At 43.0% G+C, this 18,603-nt stretch overlaps 1 protein-coding gene across 6 annotated transcripts in view; it reads left to right on the top strand.

Annotated features, from left to right (window-relative positions):
* lef1 (lymphoid enhancer-binding factor 1) overlaps nt 1-18,603 on the top strand; it is a 58,787-nt gene that overhangs the window by 16,325 nt on the left and 23,859 nt on the right. Inside the window, exons 2-4 of one of the 6 annotated variants that reach the window (XM_034596564.1) lie at nt 704-1,158; nt 3,290-3,347; nt 4,571-4,695. In XM_034596564.1, the coding sequence (XP_034452455.1) occupies nt 949-1,158; nt 3,290-3,347; nt 4,571-4,695 (393 nt within the window). In that variant the 5' untranslated portion in view covers nt 704-948. Of the gene's footprint in view, nt 1-122; nt 1,159-3,289; nt 3,348-4,570; nt 4,696-18,603 lie in introns of those variants that run through there. The other 5 variants (XM_034596723.1, XM_034596645.1, XM_034596986.1 and 2 more) reach the window with 5 other exon arrangements.

Raw genomic sequence — 18,603 nt, 5'->3', positions numbered from 1 at the left:
CAATCGGTGCGGTGTCAATCACAGCCTCGGCTTCCCTTTCATCTCTCCTTCCTTTTCCACAGACTGAAAGGAGAGAGAGAGGGAGGGGAGGAAGGAGGGGAGGAAAGGAGGGAGGGCGCACGGCTACATTATACCAAACACACACATACACACACGGGTTACATGACACTGTGGAAGCGGTGCGGCAGCAGCGGGGAAGTCGCTCGTCTTTATTCCCCCTCCTTTATATCTTCATGTGTTTTTATTTCTCACTCGAGGATGTACTTTGGACGCATTTTTCTGTTTTAAATCCCTAAGAATTAAAAGAGTTTTTTTCCTTTTCTTCCACATCCATCACTTACCTCTCCACCTCCAGCTTTTTTTTTTTTTTGCTGTAGCTCAGTTCCATTAGTTTTTTTTATAATTTCTTTAAATTCTTATTTCCAAGGACGCCGCAGCTTCTTCACCGGACCACCGAGGAACTATTTTCTCTCTCCACTTTGAGAATGCACTTTTCTTAACGCACATTTGTTTTTCCTGGACCATATCCGCTGTGCGCTGACTCACACGCTGTAGTGATGAGATTTTAAACTCGTGGTTCCCTCTATTTTTATTTGTTATTTTCTCCTCATGACATTGAGGCGTGCACCGGACTCTTCATTCCGACCCGCTTGCACGTCAAGTTTTCCGGGTCGTGAGTAGTTCAGAGACTCGTGGAGAACAGACACACACACACACACACGCTCTCCTCCTGTTGCTTCTTCGGACACACACCGGCTGCGTGTCCGCGCCACGCCGCTTCCTCTCCCGGTGACTCACCGTCGACGCTCCGGTGAAACCAGAGCAGACGGTCCCCCACTCCCCCCCCCACCCCTACAACTTCCACCGGGGGATTGCCGTGAGATTTCCTCGCACAAGCCGTGGTGGCTTCAGTTTCTCCGGTGGAGCAGATCAAGTCAGTTTGTTAAAATGCCTCAGTTATCAGGCGGCGGCGGCGGCGGAGGAGACCCGGAGCTGTGCGCCACCGACGAGATGATCCCCTTCAAAGACGAGGGGGACCCGCACAAGGAGCAGATCTTCGCCGAGCTCAGCCACTCGGAGGAGGAGGGAGACCTGGCCGACATCAAGTCGTCCCTGGTGCACGAGTCGGAGAGCAGCCCCAACAGCAACAGCCACGACGTGAGTGGTGTTTGTATTGTTATTTTCCCACACATGGTGAACTGGGGAAGGAGGATGAGGAGGATGAGGGAGGAAGGTGGGCGTCAGATCTGAGCCCCGCATCACACAGGAGGAAACGGCCTGTAAACAAAAGTTGTTTTTAATCCTTAATAATCACTGCAAGACCTGGTTTTTATTTAGCTTTCACTGATCTGATATGGATGAGTTTACCTTAACGATTTGCAGGATAAAGTGTGAATGATCTACAGAAAGATAAATTAACAACACAGGCCTGATAGTGTCCTTTCTGGTCATCAAGTTTTATTCATGTACTTTTATCATCTCGATTTAAATGTCAAACAAGATGAGTGCAAGTGCATTTATTCTGTTATTTGTTTTATTCTAATACAAAATGAAAAGCTGCAGTGACAGCTTACAGAGCCACATTTCCTTTGTTTTATAATGTACATTATGCACGTGTATCATTCAGATTTAGTTCATTTCACTGTGTATTTCATTTCTAATACAATATGAATAGCTTTAGTACCCAGGTGCACCCCCAGAAACCATAAGATGCTCCTCTAAACACAGCATCCACCGCCCTCTATAGTCTCCCCACACCACAGAGGCCTAAATGTTTTAACCTCCCTCATCAGTTAGATTTCATTTAGCCAGAGTGAAATTTGGATTAAGAATAAAGAAAATCTATTTTGGGGGCTTAAAGAATTGAGGCCTTGTGTGTGTGTCTGTGTGTGTGTGTGTGTGTGTGTGCTGCCTGTGAGAAGTAGGCTAATAGCTGTGTTTGCTTTGGTTTCACTATAACCACTCAGCAGCTGTAAACAGCAGCACATGAATCTGTTTAGCACACATGGCTTAAAACCATATTAACAAACAAGATTATTAATTTACTCTGAAAGATCAAAGCTCGTAAAAATGCAAGCTAAATGAAATGACGCTTTGCAATTATTCCTGTCATCGGGGATGTGATCTTTTGATTTTTGCTCTCTGATAATTCCAAATATCATTATTGTCATAACTGTTTGCTGGAGTCATAAATATTTTTTAGCATCCTTTTTGAGGGCAGTGAAAAATATGTATTTGTCGTCAGTGGTCAGATAAAAAAGAATATTAGGGTTTAAGATTCTTAAACGTATAAATGTTGAATTCATTATGTATCTAAATACATAAAGAATCTCAATGGAGGAATTATTAATGATTAATTTTTAATGTTTATTCTCCTACTTTACATTCTGTACTTGCACGCACAAAAAAGGAACAGACTAGGTATGAAACATCACAGTTAAAATGAGTGTTTGATTTTTTCCTGCATCTGTCTACGCGTGCACTGACCTCAGGATGCCGGCTGCAGCTTCCCCATTACAAACTTAAGACGGCTTGTTTTTTTCATTAACTGCAGCGTTAATGAAATTTTGAGCACATCCCGAACAAGACTGTACACATTCACCACCAAAATGTCCTAGAGACGCACGAGACAGAGGCTGAATGTTAATTAGGAATCCAGCGAAGTTCCCCCCCGCTCAGCTTGAAGCCATCCTGAGGGGTCTGAACTCTAAAAAAAGAGGTCCTCTTCCCGGTTCTGATTCCAGAAGAGAAGGGAAATTGATATGCGAAATGCAGGGGATTTTATATATATTTTTAGGCAATTCTGTCTGCGCCATTTTTCTCTTTTTAAATAATAATTCTATTTCACTTTCCACTGATGTTTTTTAAATTCTTAACACAAATGCACTTGATTTATTTGAATTTAGAGATGAGAGATGAAATTGCGAGTGGACCTATGATATTGAAAACAAGTTAATTTGTATGCTCCTTAAGGACATGAAGATTAATTAAGTGGTTCTTTTGAAGCTTTGATGCAGGCTGCTCCATCACCCCTCTATAGATAGTGGTGTGTGTGTGTGTGTGTATGTGTGTGTGTGTGTGTGTGTGTGTGTGTGTGTGTGTGTGTGTGTGTGTGCGAGCTTGTTCTGCTTTGGTGACAAGCAAAGGGAAGGCATTTGTCCCTGCAGTGTTTGCGGGTGTCTGACCGTATCACCATGTCTCTCTCTGTGTTACTGCCTCTGAAGGCCCTCCTACTGTAATTAATTCATCCTCACTTCATTTCTCTCTTATTTTTGTTTGTATTTAACAGGCAGGTAGACATTCCCAAGATTCATATCACGAAAAACACAGAGACCATCTGGAAGATGGTAAGTGACACAGCTCTTTAACTCTGCATGCTTTATTGGACGGTCAGTGTCGCCATTTAGCTGCAGTTGAAAAAAAACCCTGACTTCCAGAATAATACGCTGAGGCGAGTGTGAGAAAGCACCACCTCTTTTTTTTTTTTTTTTTTTTCAGTGATCAGTCACACTATTGCACTGTGCTTATCAGAGACCCCATTTCTGCTGCTCTCAGTCAGATTATCTCTGATCCAGGTCTAGTCAGGACATGCTTTACCTCCATGCACACAGCTACCTGTTACCTACCTCACAGATGAGGGTGCCTGCAGAGAAGGGGGGGGAAACAGAATACTTGATGTGAAAAGAGGATGATTATACACCTTTTTTTAAAATTATTATGCAATCCCCCCCCACCCCCACCCCGATTAACTCCCCCCCCCCCCCCCCCCACCCACATGCATCATCTCTCCAGTCGCACTGTCACATGCAACATGTTGCTGCCACTCAGGGCTCATTGCTCTCTTGGCTATTGTAGTGTGACCCCGCAGCTGCAGGTCATCATTATAGAGTGTTGGGAGTGTGTCTCCTCTTTGTTCGCCTTTCACATCCTGAATAGTGATCCCCTCAAACCAAACACTGGCTTTCTTCACAACAAGATCCATGTTGCCATCAGGCTGTATATCCCCAAACACCCCCAGCCCCCCTCCGGCCTTATTACGCTGCGCGCAGTTGGAGTGGCGAGTGGCGATGTATTGAGGCCTCTTACATAAAGCTCCCTCTCTCAGGTCAAAGGCATAGAGGAACAGTTGGGGCGTCTCCTGTTTTGACACAGTCTGTATGTTCTTCTAATTGGTGCTAATTGGCACAGAGGGGCTCCATTGTTCCTCTGCATAATGCGACCCTCCTCTCCTAGACGGGAAGAAAGGGCACAAACAAAAGGCTGAGGCAAAATGGGGCACGGGTTAAAGCAATAGAAAGTGATACCATTACAGCAGCAAAACAGGCCGAGGCACAACTTTGTGTTCAGCTTTCTCATTAGTACCTGCTGGATTTATTGTCAAAAACCCATTTGGAATTTAGCATTTTTAAGATTTGATTGTGTGTAAAGTCTTAACTCTTGAGATTTTCGATACTGGCGTATTTAAATGAAGAGTTTTCTGAGTTTCTCCTTGTCACTGAAATTTATGGATCTCTCTGTCTTTTGCTAACACAAACGGACAATTTTTTCCCCCCCAAATTTGTTTTACCAGGAAAACATCATGACTTGTACGGCAAAAGCCATCCGTACTCGGGCTACCCAGGCTACATCATGATGAGTAACATGAACGACTCCTACATGAACAATGGCTCCCTCTCACCACCCATGGCCAGAACGGTGAGTGCCAGCTCTTCTTTTCGCCTGTCACTTTGTCGGTCTTTGGATCGCATTTACTTAAATGTATAAATCCTTTTATAATGTGAAAGCGATGTGTGGCAAGGATACACATTTGTCTATGTAATCGCTCATTTGAGAAAACAAATCGCTGAGGAATTTAGGGGTGGGAAAATGACTCTGGAATTAATTTTAATTTGTAAGTATATTTGAGGCATGAAATGTATTTTTTTAATGAGGCTTAAAGGTAAGAGGTTTTTAATAAGTTAAGTAAAAGTTGGTAAAGTGATGGTTAACATGTGGAATGGAAAGCAAAATCAAACACGGAATATAACGATACACAGCGAGGATTTGACTTCATGTTGCTCAGATTAAATCGTAGCACGATTATAGTTTCAAAGACAACTGAAGTTAAATGTCAAAATTTGTTTGTAAACCCTCTCATAGTAATGCCACTTAATCCGGTATTGGTACAATCAGTAGAGCATGAAGAGTGAGGAGGCAACCTGTTGATTTACCTCCCCACACACTCTGACTGGGAGCTCTCACCATGAGATACACCGTCTCACGTTTAATTCATTACCTATGATATCAAAGGTCAGGTTGATGGAATCAGTGGTTTTTCACAGTTCATGCAGAAATCACAACAGATTAATTTCATTTTCAGTACACAGCTCAGTAGTAGTAAAAATAGCAAACATTGCTGTTTTGAGCTTCTCATATGTGAACATTTGCTGGATTCGTCATTGTAAATCGAATACTTTGTGATTTGGATTGTTATAGAGGGGGAAAAAAAACAATCTGCAATGTCGCTCTGGGCTGTGAAATGCTGTGATATACTCTTGATAGTTTAAGATTTAAAAAGAGCAAAAAGTTAATTGACAAATTATTTGCTTTGATTCCACAACCATACTAACAAATGTAGTTTTTGATGTCGCGATTTAATGAGAGAAATCATTAATCATATCTATCTACAAATTTATGAAAAAAAGATTTATTAAAAGACAGTTTTTCATGTAGAATTAAGATTCTTGTCACAAACTTAAACTTAATGATATAATTAAAACGAAAATCAACTCCACATGTTTATAGCATTATTTTTTATGTTGTTGTTCTGTAGCATCTCTGTACGTTAAAATAATATAGTCCTCATTTACCCTCTTGCACCAGCATTGTTGACACCTGTCCCCTCCAAAACCATATGTGAACCAAATGCCTTATTTTCCTGCAGATTAGCATGAGATGTAAAGTATTTCTCATCTTGTTAAAATCTTAGATGATGCAGGTCTTAATGACCCAAGTAAGCCCTCTACTAAGCCCGTCATGACCGAGGAGCTCCAAAGGCAACATTACGTCTCTGAGGCTGACTTGTGGAGGAGCTTGTATTACCGTCCAGGGATGGAGTATGTTGTCACAGAAAATGTCCCTGTAACGGTATTAATTTCAGGCCAGCTGCAGGTCTCTCACTGGCGGCTTCCTGTGTCTGTCCCGTTTGCAAATTTCTCCTCTCAAGACAGACATAAAACGCAGCGCACACCAGCAGCTGTCCATTCTAATCCTGTTTTGTCCATGTTTCTGGTATCACACTCAGACAACCCAGCCTCGGTCTGGCTATGATTTGGTGCCTCCATACAGGAAACACTTACACAGTGCAGAAAAAGCGAGATCCCTGGGTTGTTTGCGCTTTTGCAGTGCATATGAATTAGTTTCATCAGTGTAAAGTTTTTCAAAATGTGCGTTCTGCGTAAGAATCGGCTTCGGAGGCAGATGTGATTGTCGGGGGCAGAAGCCACATGCTGTGTGTAAAGGATCTTCATTCATACGCAACCTCTATCGTGGAATGATGTTAAAATTGCATTGCTTCCCCTCTACCAAGTAGCAGAGGGTGAAAGCATGTGACATTATGGCGAAAACATGATCCTGATTACCTCACGATTCACTCTCTCCAGTTTACAAATAGAAGAGCTTGTGAAATGCGGGGGTATGACGCTTTCTAAATTCTCTTTTTATTGCTTGTTTTCTGGTCAATTTTATCAATTATTCCATCATACGCACTGAGAGATTCATAGACGTGAGTATGGAGACCAGCTGACTGTATGAGAGGAAATTACCCTTCACTGCAGATGAATTAGGCCAGGCAGTTAGGCGGCGTTCTCGCTGCCAAAACTTTTAAAGCCCTGCTTTCATTTCATTTACCATGGCTGCTTTTTTTTTTTTCTTCACCCAATTTTCCCCCTCATCCTGTCTTCAATAAAACGGTAGTCATTTTATATACGTTTCTCTCACTTATCCAATAAAGAGAGCCAAGGCTCGGTGGAGGGATCATGGAACATGAGTCCTCTGGCTTTCTCACTGATGTCAGATTGCTGCCTCTGCTGCTGGCCATCGCAGCCACAGTATCTGCAGGCCTGGGATCAGTTTTCACTGAGATCAAAGGCACATTCTCTCTTTCATTCTCTTCCATCCCGAAGCCCCCACCACCGCCACTGCCACCCCCCCAATCCCAGTAGTTTAGATTGATTTCCATTGACCATGGCATTCCCGCACATGCTGTCCAGTCATGATGGAGCTTTTGGGAGTTGCTGATTGTCAGCAGATTTTAGTGCTTCTTGCCTGATAGGTCACCTCCGCCCCAGGAGCTGAAATTTTGGTGTCAAGAAGCCCAACGGTGTTCAGTTTCATTTACTGTGTGGTTAATGTGGATTTAAGACAAAGTTGACCACTTCAAAGAGTCACTGGTGGATTATAAATATACAGATACTCTGTAGCTGTTTGTGGATGCAGAGTCTGCAGGCTGAATCTTCTGTGAGGGCAAAGACTGTTTCATTATTTTATGATCTTCCCTCTTTGGCTATTGCGCTTGTTGGAACTGCTGTCTAATTAATAGTCAATTTAAAGTGATTATCATGTTTGCCTATCTTAGACTAACATTACTGAGCCTCCAAAATGCCTTTGGATACAAATGGATTGACCTACAACCAATCAGATCAATGACATGGGACATATGTATTATCTATTGCTTTAAGTGCAGTTCTTTGCTCTTCTTTTAGAGAAAATATATTTTCAGTTTCAGTTTCTTTAAAACAGTCCCAATAGCAAATCAATAGACGTCCCCACCGTCCCTTATACGACAGCCGTCTTTCGTCAGGCATCGCCTCAGTTTATATAAATGTTTGTGATTGGCCCAACCTGCCACAGGACGGATATACATGTGTGGGAGGGGGCGCAGTGCCATCTGTGAGGGAATAAGATGAGCTCGCTGAGTGGTCTGGTTTCCAGCTAAACATTATTCATCATCTTATCAACATTTGATATGCGCACAAAAAAGAGGTTATTGGAAATTAACTTGTGTGTTTTAAGTGTATTGGAAGTAAATCCATCATCATTTTCAGTCATTGTTTTCAGTCATGGCATTTGGTTGGATGAGAGTAAAAGGACATGAGGGTTGCTGATAGAGAACAGATGTTTCTTACTGTGTAAATTTGACAAATGAAATTTGTCTGCAGAAACCAACTAAACTTCTTTATTTCACTTTTAGTCTGATGTATAATTCAGTTTTTTTTTGTGAAATGATCTCTCTCGTCATTCCACCATATGTGCACATGTTTAGAGCCAAGTAGAAGCCCAGGTTAAGCATATACAGTAAGTGTTCTAAAATTTGTTTTACATTTATGGTCAGAACTATCATAATACATCCCATAGTGTTTATGAAGTAGGATCTTCAAAGCGTTTAGGATGTTGTCATCACTCCAGGTTTGATGTGTAGAAGAATAAAAGTTCACTCCTTTCATCGGCTTTGTCTTATCAAGCTTCCTGAACTCAAGTCAGGGTTTGGAAGTGACAGTTTCTAAATAAAGATCAACATGCATTAGATGGGCAGAACATATTTTTAAATGACCTAAAAATCATTCTCAGAGCACCCCACTGTTTTCACACCCTTTTTAGTTTCGCACATTCCTCTTAACAACCCTTTGCATAAACTCCTAAATGCATCGTTGACGAGATAAAGACTCAACTGCATCTTCCTAGTTCGGAAACAATTATAGTGCAGAGATGTAGCGGAAGGTTTTTCACCTAAATGTGAAGATGTGTTGGTGATCTTCGGCTGTGTAAGAGCAGTCGTCTGTTCACAGGCAACATCTTGAACAGAGATGGATAGTATCACTTATTTTTCCTTTTTTCTTTAAGCAGAGTTTCGCTGCTGTGGCGGCGGGGGGGCGAGAGAGCTCTCTCTCTTTTTTTTTCCCCTTTGGACCCTCAGTTGCAGATCCTCATGGCGAGGAAGAGGGTTTGTGTGTGTGTGTGTTGGGGGTTGGGGGGGCGTAGTGCTGCACTTTTCTTTGATGTAGTGGGAACGTGACGGATCTGCTAGCCAGTGTCTCGCAGCGTGGAATCACTAACCCAGGCTTACCTAACGGGATTTGGTAGGACCGCTCTGGTGTCCCTCAGTGCCATGTGTGTCCTGAGCTCATGCCCCCAGCGCTACCGTGGAAGATCCCTGTTAAAGAGAACACTACATTTACCAGCAGACTTCCATGTACACACATAATGTTCTAGATGGCAGCTTGTGCAATTTTTCATTTTTTTAAAGTCTCACTCCAGTGTGAATATGCCGCGTGAAGTTTACTGGAGTCGAATGTAGCATTTAGCCTTTAAGCAGCTGGACTTCATATGATCATCACACTGTCGGCTCATTTAATTTTCTATAAGTAGACTCTCGTACAGCACACTGTGTATATTGAAGTCTAAAAATGTATTTATAGTATATATAGTAGTCGTCAAAAAGGTAGAAGTATAATTGCCCCTCTCTAAAGCTTTCTTTATCTAGCGGCATATGAATCAAAGAGCCCTACTGACATTGATGTCATCTGCTGTGCAGCTCTATCACACAGTGAAATATGTGTGTACACATGAAGGACACCACCAGAGACCTCACACAGAAGAAACACTTGCCTTCTCTGGCTCTTTGTAGTGCCGCTGGGTCTCGTTGTTTTATAAACAGCACCATTAACACCAAGGTTTCCTTCGTGTCCTCCACTGTCTGGTGATGCCGGTTGACACATTTACTCCATATGCACAGTACTAATGACAACATCTGGTTGCAATCACCCTATCGATGCATTTTATCTTTTTCAGTGAAGCCAAGCGCAGTGATTCTCTCCCAGGACCAAGAGATATGCGTTGTTAAAGAAAGATAAGAATACTGAGATCACAGTAAAGGTCAAGGATGATTTAGTTTTCCTGGTAGAACTTCATGCTGATTGATTGGGATTTGATTTGTCGAAAAAGATAGTGCTTCTTGTTGTATTGATTTGTATTTTACACTGTTTATCTTGTTCTAACACATCCAAAAGCAACACGCCTAATTTTAAGGTTGTGTCATTATATCCAAACTATGGAAATGAAGCAACAAGTCGATATAATCAGAAACCTCAGATTTCTTTGTTATTGATGTCAATCAGAAATGAGTGACGCAGATCAAAAGGGCAGCTATGGACAAAGTTGAAAACATTATGTGTTCAATGTGCTGAAAAATGTGTTTTCTATACGTTTCTGAGGGAAGCAATTTGGAATGCCACGGCTGCACGCATGACATGCAGGCACACACTTAACCCCTGTTGATGTTTATTTTGGGCATGTTACTGCTCAAAGCGCAGCGCTCATAGATGATGACACTTTATTTGCTCCCCGTCCTCCCGCTGAAACGGAGGAAGCTTAACCAATCAAGCAGCACTGCCTGGAGCCAGCCAGTCAGGCTTCCACAGACAGACCGCCGCTCAGGCCTACAACACCTGCTCGAAGGGCGTCACTCTTCACCAGCAGCCTGCAACTGATCTCCTGGGGTCAACGGAAAGCCTCGCCAAGGTTGTTCCTTATGCCCAAATCAGTTTGAATGGCCAGGGTGTGGACTTCCTGTAAGGGCGGATCAGAAATGGAGACTGGAAGGGGCGGTCTATGAAGGAGTGGAGTGGTTTTGTCAATTTGTTGTGTAACTGTCATCACGCTTGCCGTTGTTATGACTGCGTAATTAGAAAGGACTGTGGGTGAAGTGGTTGTCTCTTGGCAAAGATGATGAGTTGGTGTAGAGGAACTGCGTCCGGATGCAAAATTGATACGTTTTAAAATGAAACTTCAAATCGAGTTTTATAGACATTGTTTGTAATCTGAGATGTGTTTAATATGCTCCTGCAGCACATGTTTCACTTAATTGACCTAGTTGAGTCGTTAAGCCGTGATTGAAGCTTGACAGTAGTCCCTAAAGCTTGATCACAGTACCTCACTGTTCCCTGATACAGCTGTAAAATGAGTAAAAACATGAATAGCTTTATTGACTTCATCCTGACAGCTTGTAGGTCTATATAGAGGCGAGCAGTGTTCCAGCTAGTAAACTGCAGCAAGGGGAACAATAGGACCACAGGAGTGAAACATGGGTGCAAATCCTGCCGGCTGTATCCAGACTTCAGAGAAGCTCAAACAGCCCTCACTTTGTCCAGCTAAGAAATAGAGCTATGATCAATAGCTGCTCTGTTGTATGAAGTTGGTCAGTCTCTGGTGCGCTTTTGCCCTCCCTCCTTCTCGTTGCTGTTTCATATTTTTCAGAAGCTCATTATTTCTTTCTGCTGTGGGTGCGAGTGCTAAAGAGGCTCACATGCAATGTGGATCTGACAGCGCTGAAATATTAATGGTCCCCAGTGTAGGAGGTTGGTATAAGGCCTGCATAGTTGCAGTACAAAGGGTGCCTTCTCGCCACCAGGCTTTATTAGCCAAGCTGTTAAATGAATAGATGGATATAGCTCGCACTCTTTCTTCATGCCTCCTTTTGTGTTTTTCGCTGCACACATCAAACCACTTTCTCTTCGTCTAACCATTTCTAACACATACACCAAACGGATATTAGATGCAGACGTGCACACACACACACACACACACACACACACACACACACACACACACACACACACACACACACACACACACACACACACACACACACACACACACACACACACACACACACAGGGGCTGCGCTACACTGTTGAATTTTCTGTGGGAGGACAAAGAGGAGGGCTTTGCTATCAGTTCATTTTGTGTGGTCTCGGTCATAAAAAACACCCTGTTCTTTGACTGTGAAAAAAGCTGCCTGTCTTTAATTTTTGGGAAACCCATAAAAGTTTGTCACCCCTTTCATATCGGCTGCAGAATTGAAAACAAATGCTACATTCTCCCCTCCTCTCCTTTGAACTGGCCAATTATGGAGTTGTGAAAATAAAAATCAGTCTGTAGATCTCTTTACCCCCCCCTCTCCTTTCTTTCCCTCCTTCTCTTTTTCCCCCCTTCTCCCTCTCTCTCCCACTCTTCCTCGTTCACTTTCTTTTTTTCTCCTCCCCCCTTGTTTTTGAAGAAACCGAGGGGGATCACTGATGTCAAAGTCAAAACCAAGAGCATTAAGAAAACTGGCGAAATGCAATACAGCTGCAATCCGACATGACGCTAGAAAATAGGGCTGAGGAGCAGAAAGCCTCTCTCCCGTATTCCCAGGGCGCGCAACTGCTCCCGGCCTTGGCTTTGATCTCTTCAAAGCCTCCTGCCTCCTACTAGATGGAGAGTCTTGGCTGCCGCTCGTGAGCGCTGGAGAGAGGCAGGGAGGGAGAGGTGGGGGGGTTTTTTGGTGGTGGTGGGGAGCCGTCGTCTTTTCCTTTCCAGGGCTGAAATCAATCACGGTGCCGAGGCAATTATGCGTAATTCAACCCCAGCCAGATTAGTGACTCTTGTTACCTGAGCGACCGGAGCTCTGTAATCTGTGAGACACACCGGCCTCACCAGCAAAGGAGTAGCCAGGAACAGGCGAGGGCACTTGAGGGAAAGGAGGGGATTGAGGGGGAGAGGTGCTGAAAAGCAGGCTGCCATGCTGCTGTCCAGAAGAGCAAAAAAATCTGAGTACAATGGAGTGATTACACTTGCAGATGTAGCCATATTTATAACAAAGTGGATAGAGAGAACAGAAAGTGCTGATTGCCATGGAGCTTGCTAGTTAGTGTGCTAACGAGCCCGGTCTCTTTTGTGTTAAAACATGTGCGTAATGTCACCTCAACTGCGTTTGGAGTCCTCCCCCCACCATCCCCAGCCCCGTCCTCCCTCTAGTGCCATATCTCTATCCCTCATGCCCTCCACAGTCGGCTCCGAAATGCAGGCTTGGCCGAGGCTCCTGCCCCAGGCGCCCAATTTACTATGGCTGGAGAAAAACTCAGTGGCCCCAAGTCACAGAGGAAAACAGCAGAGCTGAATGCTGCTCTTTCCCTGCTGCTGCAGTTCGTCTGATCTGTGCAACTGTTTTAGTGTCTTAACACACAGCAGTGTAACAATTTACACCCTTGTGCTTTTTTTACGTGGCTTACTGAGATTTATCCCAATTATGTTTGCTACTAGTTAAGGCAAATCCAGAACGTGGTAGGAGTTTGATGCTTATGACGAACACTGCCTTGTGTACGTTATGAGATTATATATTTGTATGCACATTTTTTTAGCCTGTGATATTTTGGTGGGGGATTTAAGAATACAAAACAATTAATTTGAGGTTGGGTGGAGTGCAGAGGAAAAATTGCAGATTCACATTATTGTACCAGTTAATTGGAAATATATGATCGTCTGGGCTCTGGTTCTTTCCCTGGGCTCTGTCTGTAAGCGCTGATGTCACAGGGATGGGAACAAGGCTTTGTTTTTTTCCTCAGCAGTAACTTGATGCGGGATGATGAAACCCACAAAGATATCTAGCAAGAATGTGTTTGTTCATCTGATGAGCTCGCCTTGTGCTCCATGTTGCTTTTGATCATCGGGCGGCTCGGTCGGTGATGGGAGGCAGTTATTTTCCTTGCTACACATTAAAATAAATCTTCCATCCTGTTTTATAATAGGAGGTAGTTCATCAGCACCCTGATGTCTGCTATAGTTTTGACAAGGCAGGCAGGGAAGTGGAGCTGACTCTAAAAATATAAAGGTCACGCTGAATGGATTATGTGGCATCAATGGAGCCACCGTCCAGCTCGGCAGGAGCCTTTAAATCCACTAGCAGCCATAACCCTCAGCTCAGGGGCCAGGTGACGCTTTTCATGTCCTCCAATGGAGAGACATCACAGAGGCGTCCTCGACTTTGAGCTGCCCGTCATCAAACAATGCATCAAAACATCAAATCAGTCCACCCCCACTGAACCCCTATCTTTTGATATGAAAGATGAGGAAATGTAAGAGCCGGCCATGGCCCCTCACCCTCAAATCTACATTTTATTTTTTCTGTCGTCATTGCAAACACTGATAGTTCGTCCACACCGAAGATACGATAAAAGGAAAGATTTTGTTTGACTTTTACGTTTTTCCCTTTACTTGATTGTCACCTGACCTGGGCTCACAGATGTGCTCAGGATCAGTTTTATGGGTCCAACATCCATTGTTATGAAAGAGGAAAATAGTTTTTGATGGTCATGCAACTCGATTCCTATATTTACCCTACAATGGTGGATACTGTGAACATTATTTTACACAACTTGAATAGAACTTAACATAAAGGCAATGGCGCTAGGGGTTCAAATTTATGGTCACTATTTACTGTAGCCTATTAAATAAAAAATTTGAATTGTTCAAATTCAGTTGATATGGACATAATAATTTACCGGAGCAAAAGATGACATTTCCATTGTCAACAGTCCAGTGTCCAACGATATTCAGTTTACTCTCCTTTATTTGTGTAAACTAATTTTTTTGGAGCCTCACTATTTGGTATTTTTCATTAATATTAAAATTGATTCTTCAAGTAGCTGTCAGTTTATTTTTTTCAATTGATCAACTGATTGTTTGAGCTTGAGGACTCCATTTCAATAACTCAACGGCTTATTCAATCTAACATTGCTTTTTGTAATAGACAGATGAGATTAAGTTCAAACATGTATGAGTCCACCATGAATTAATATAGCTGAAAGTTGAATTACAAGCACTGCATGCTCATTATGCTTATCATTCAGATTGTTTGCCTCAGGTGCATGAATGTGCCCTATAATGTTGCTGTAACCATATGCCCTGAACCTAAGGAGTTTCCTTTGTGCTCACTATTACCATTTCTTTGGAGGTATCAAGGGATAAGCAGACGTCCGCTGCCATGTTGTACATGGTCATTGTTTTGTTTGTATTAAAGCCCGTAAAACCCTGTCACAATGCTAATTGATGGGGAGGAGTTTCCATGTGACCGTTCAGGTCCCTTGGAGAGGTTCTTGAAGTGCTCCCTTTTTCTGTGGAGATGGAGAAAAGCCATTTGTTCAGAGGGGATCAGATTTGAATAGCTTTGTGCTTTTCATTCAGATCTTAGCAGGGGCGTGTGCGTCTGGCTAGAAAGAACCCCTAAAATGTGTGGTTTGATTAATGACTAATTCCAGGCTGAAAGGCAGTTGTTGGTAGTCTTTACCAGTTAATCCTTTAAAACGTGGATTCACACCCAAACAGTGGGCTGATGGTATTGTTGAGCGGTCAATAGTGTGAGGGAGCGAAAGGTTTGCAGTGTGTTCCGCTACCATGAATACTTCTTAGCACTGTGACGGGAACCTTGCCTGATTATAACTAGAATCAAAATAGTGATATAATTTGAAACAGAAGGACAAACACAGCTTTATCTGAGCTCTCGTCTAATTATGTAAAAAGATTGTTTTGAAAGTAAAAGAAAAAAGAGTGTCTTCAAGAGGAAAGGTGCACTGAGGTGAGGCGACCACTGATCATATGACGACGGGGTCAAAGGTTCAGATGACGGCCAGGACACAGGTGTCATACGACCTGAGGCGAAAGGGCTCCCCTTCACCTGCACTTTTTAAAATGTTGCATAACCTACATACTTAACACTATGACAAGAAATTTCATCTCATTCAGAAATTTTGTCTTCAAGGTAAATTTTTGATTCCATAAAATCACCAACAGTACAGGCTTGGGCTACCAATATTTTCACTCTGTCTATCCTCACATGCTATGTAGGTGGGTGCACATCTGCCTGAGATGGAAAACTAGGTCAATACCGTCTGCAGCTCAGGCAGAAGCGGCTCTCATTCAAATCACCTCCCCATCCACATTTTCCTTGTGTGTGTGCTGTTGAAAACCTTCCTTGCCTCCGCTGCCGTCTGCTCTCTCTGTCCAGCTCTACCCTGGCTAGCTTGCAATGCTAATATTTAACCCCCTTCCTTTCTGTAGACATAATGTGTAGCATTGGAGCTAGCTGTGGCTTAGTGAGAAGAGTTCTGTCTCCAGCTTTCGTCTCCACAGGTAGAGACACACAAAGACCCCCACCAGACTCCATTTTCCCCCCTCAACGCTCAGCTCCCAAATCCAAACTGACAGCCATTCATACCCAGAATACCTGGGCGAAAGCTGAGGGGGGGAAACACTATCTAGGTGTAGCAGGCAAATCCCCTCTTGTTCGACGGATCTATGCAGCTCCAGCATGAGGCAACTCATCAGCACTTTTCCCCCCATTCTGCAGTGCGTTTTCTCACCCTCTTTCTCTCTGTCTCTGGTGTTGTATGGGGGCGAAGGTTTTAGCACACTAGCCACACAAACTTAGCTTGTGCTGCAGTTTTATTTGTGTACATCTCTCAGGGCCTTCATGTGTTGTTGTTGAATGTGGATGTTGGCACCGCCGCGCCGCCTGGCATGAATGTAGCTACTCAGCAGACCAGCGCTGGCTTCTAATGATAAATCATGCAGTGTGTTAATGCAGCAGCAGAGCTGCTATAAATAGCTGCTTGAGAGGGATGCCGATTGATTCAGTATGAAAAAATAAGTGTGCTGTAAACATTTTCTGCTTGTGGTCAGTTTAAAGGCTGAGTTCAAACAGCCCTTTGATTTAAAACGCACAGCTGATTAGGTAAATGAGGCAATGATTCAACCATTTCTAGACACACTGTCATTGTCCAGATGTGCCAGGTAGATGTCTCTAAACTCCTGAGTGCTGATAATTCTGTGAGACTTGTCATCTAAGGTGTCGCTAGCGTTTTCAGCGAACACGTCTCCATAGATCCGTGGCATTTCAGAGAGCAGCCATGTTCTTTGTGGGGGTATAGATGCCTAGTGGGGGCTTGTGTGTGCGGTCTGCCTTTTGTGCATGTGTCTGCGTGTGTGCTCGCAGGCCTGCTGACAGTGGCACTTCAGCAGAATGTTTGCCCTTTCCTCAGTTCTTTGATGTGACCAGGTCCTGCTGTGATAATGAGCCCCGTGCCCCGCCGCAAGGTGAACATCCTGCAGTTCGCCCAGGGCGCTGCCAGAGCTGAGGCCCAACCCCCACCACACCTCTACCGCACACACACTCTCTGCAAACACAACAGTGGAGTAGGCGACCTCCGCTCAGCTGATAAACTCCCACTCAGTGCTTGGATAGTGCGATCGCTATGACAATACTTTGTGTGGCACGGAAAGGTTTCACTCCCAAAATCTACCTCAGAGCACCTTACAATATATACAGTTCACACAACATGAAGATATGACTGAACATGGTGATTAATATCAGTGTTTCACAAATTTAAATATATTATGGATGCTATATGAAAACTTGAATACAAAACATCTGAAAAAAATTGTATATGCATTTAAAGGATACCTGTGGTGATACGCTATATTTTTTTATTTTAAGTCAAATAAGTAAATCTCATTTAAATATAAAGATTACACTAACTACTAGAATGCACACCTCATCCTACATGCCTGTCTAACTCTAAAATAGAAAAATAAAAAGGAAGAAATAATCCAATAATCAAAATGTAGGGACTCTTATATCTTAACGCTTCAAATAATGTTATTTTTTACACCAAGATCCATATTGAAAAACTGATGGAAATGATCTGCACCAAGATAGAATGGGTTCATCTCTCCACCAGGTTTGCTTCAGTAATTTACTATTATTCCCTCAAACAACCATCAGACCACCAAAACCTATAAATTATTTTATATAACATTAACACTTTCATATCGCAACAACATAATTCCAGCAAAAGATACTGCACAATGATATTGAACTCTCTCTCAGTCCTATTCCTAGTCCTCTACTTCAAACAGTCATGACCTCTTGAATGACCTTACAAAGCACCGGCTCTTTTAAAAACAAACTGTGGCTCTGTAGTCACACTTCTTAACTCTGTAGCTTAGCAGGGAAGAAAAACAGCAGCTGGATCATTTCCTGACATTCTCTCGCGCTTCCACAGGTTTTTAATAGCATCGCGACATATAGAAAAATTAAGAGTTGAACAGCGGATAAAGTCTTTTCATCTGGGGAGGCATATTTCACACAAATTAAAGTCTTTGCACGTTCTGAATGCCAGTGTGAGAGCTTGCGCGATCGGTTCGCTCGGAGCACACGCGCTCCATGCCAGCTGAAGGATGATGGGTAATCCACCTCGTTCTATTCAGTTGTGCTTGTTTGCGGTGGAAAAACTTGGCTGATAATAGCTCCTTTGTGTTCATGTGTAGCATGTATGTGTTAAATGCATTAATCTCGTGGTTATTGCAGGCTCTGATCCTGTGCATCACGCCTGCATTTTATAGCATGTCTATTGAGTTGGTGTTTTTTTTTTTTTTTTTGGGGGATGTGGATTCTATGTTTATTCAGTGGAATGCGTCTGTCACATGTTTGTTAATGTCAAGTGTTTGACTTTTGGCTTGTGGGTCATGGTGGTATTTGGAGGACGGTGTCACAAGTTTTCTGACACATCAGATTTGTACTGCCACTAAAACCACAACACTGTATACACATGGCACATGCTTTAAGTTTGTGTTATCTCTCATACATTTTTGTTGTTTTTCTTTCCATTTAACCAGCCGGCCTCAGCCCTCAGTGTCATTGCGTCTTCTTCACCCTTTGGACTCAGTGTAGCGCACCAGGGTTCCTAACTA

Source organism: Hippoglossus hippoglossus, chromosome 1 (assembly GCF_009819705.1).
Source record: "Hippoglossus hippoglossus isolate fHipHip1 chromosome 1, fHipHip1.pri, whole genome shotgun sequence".
Classification (NCBI taxonomy): Eukaryota; Metazoa; Chordata; class Actinopteri; order Pleuronectiformes; family Pleuronectidae; genus Hippoglossus; species Hippoglossus hippoglossus.
Note: the sequence above shows the minus strand (reverse complement) of the source record. Positions and strands in the feature narration are given on the sequence as shown.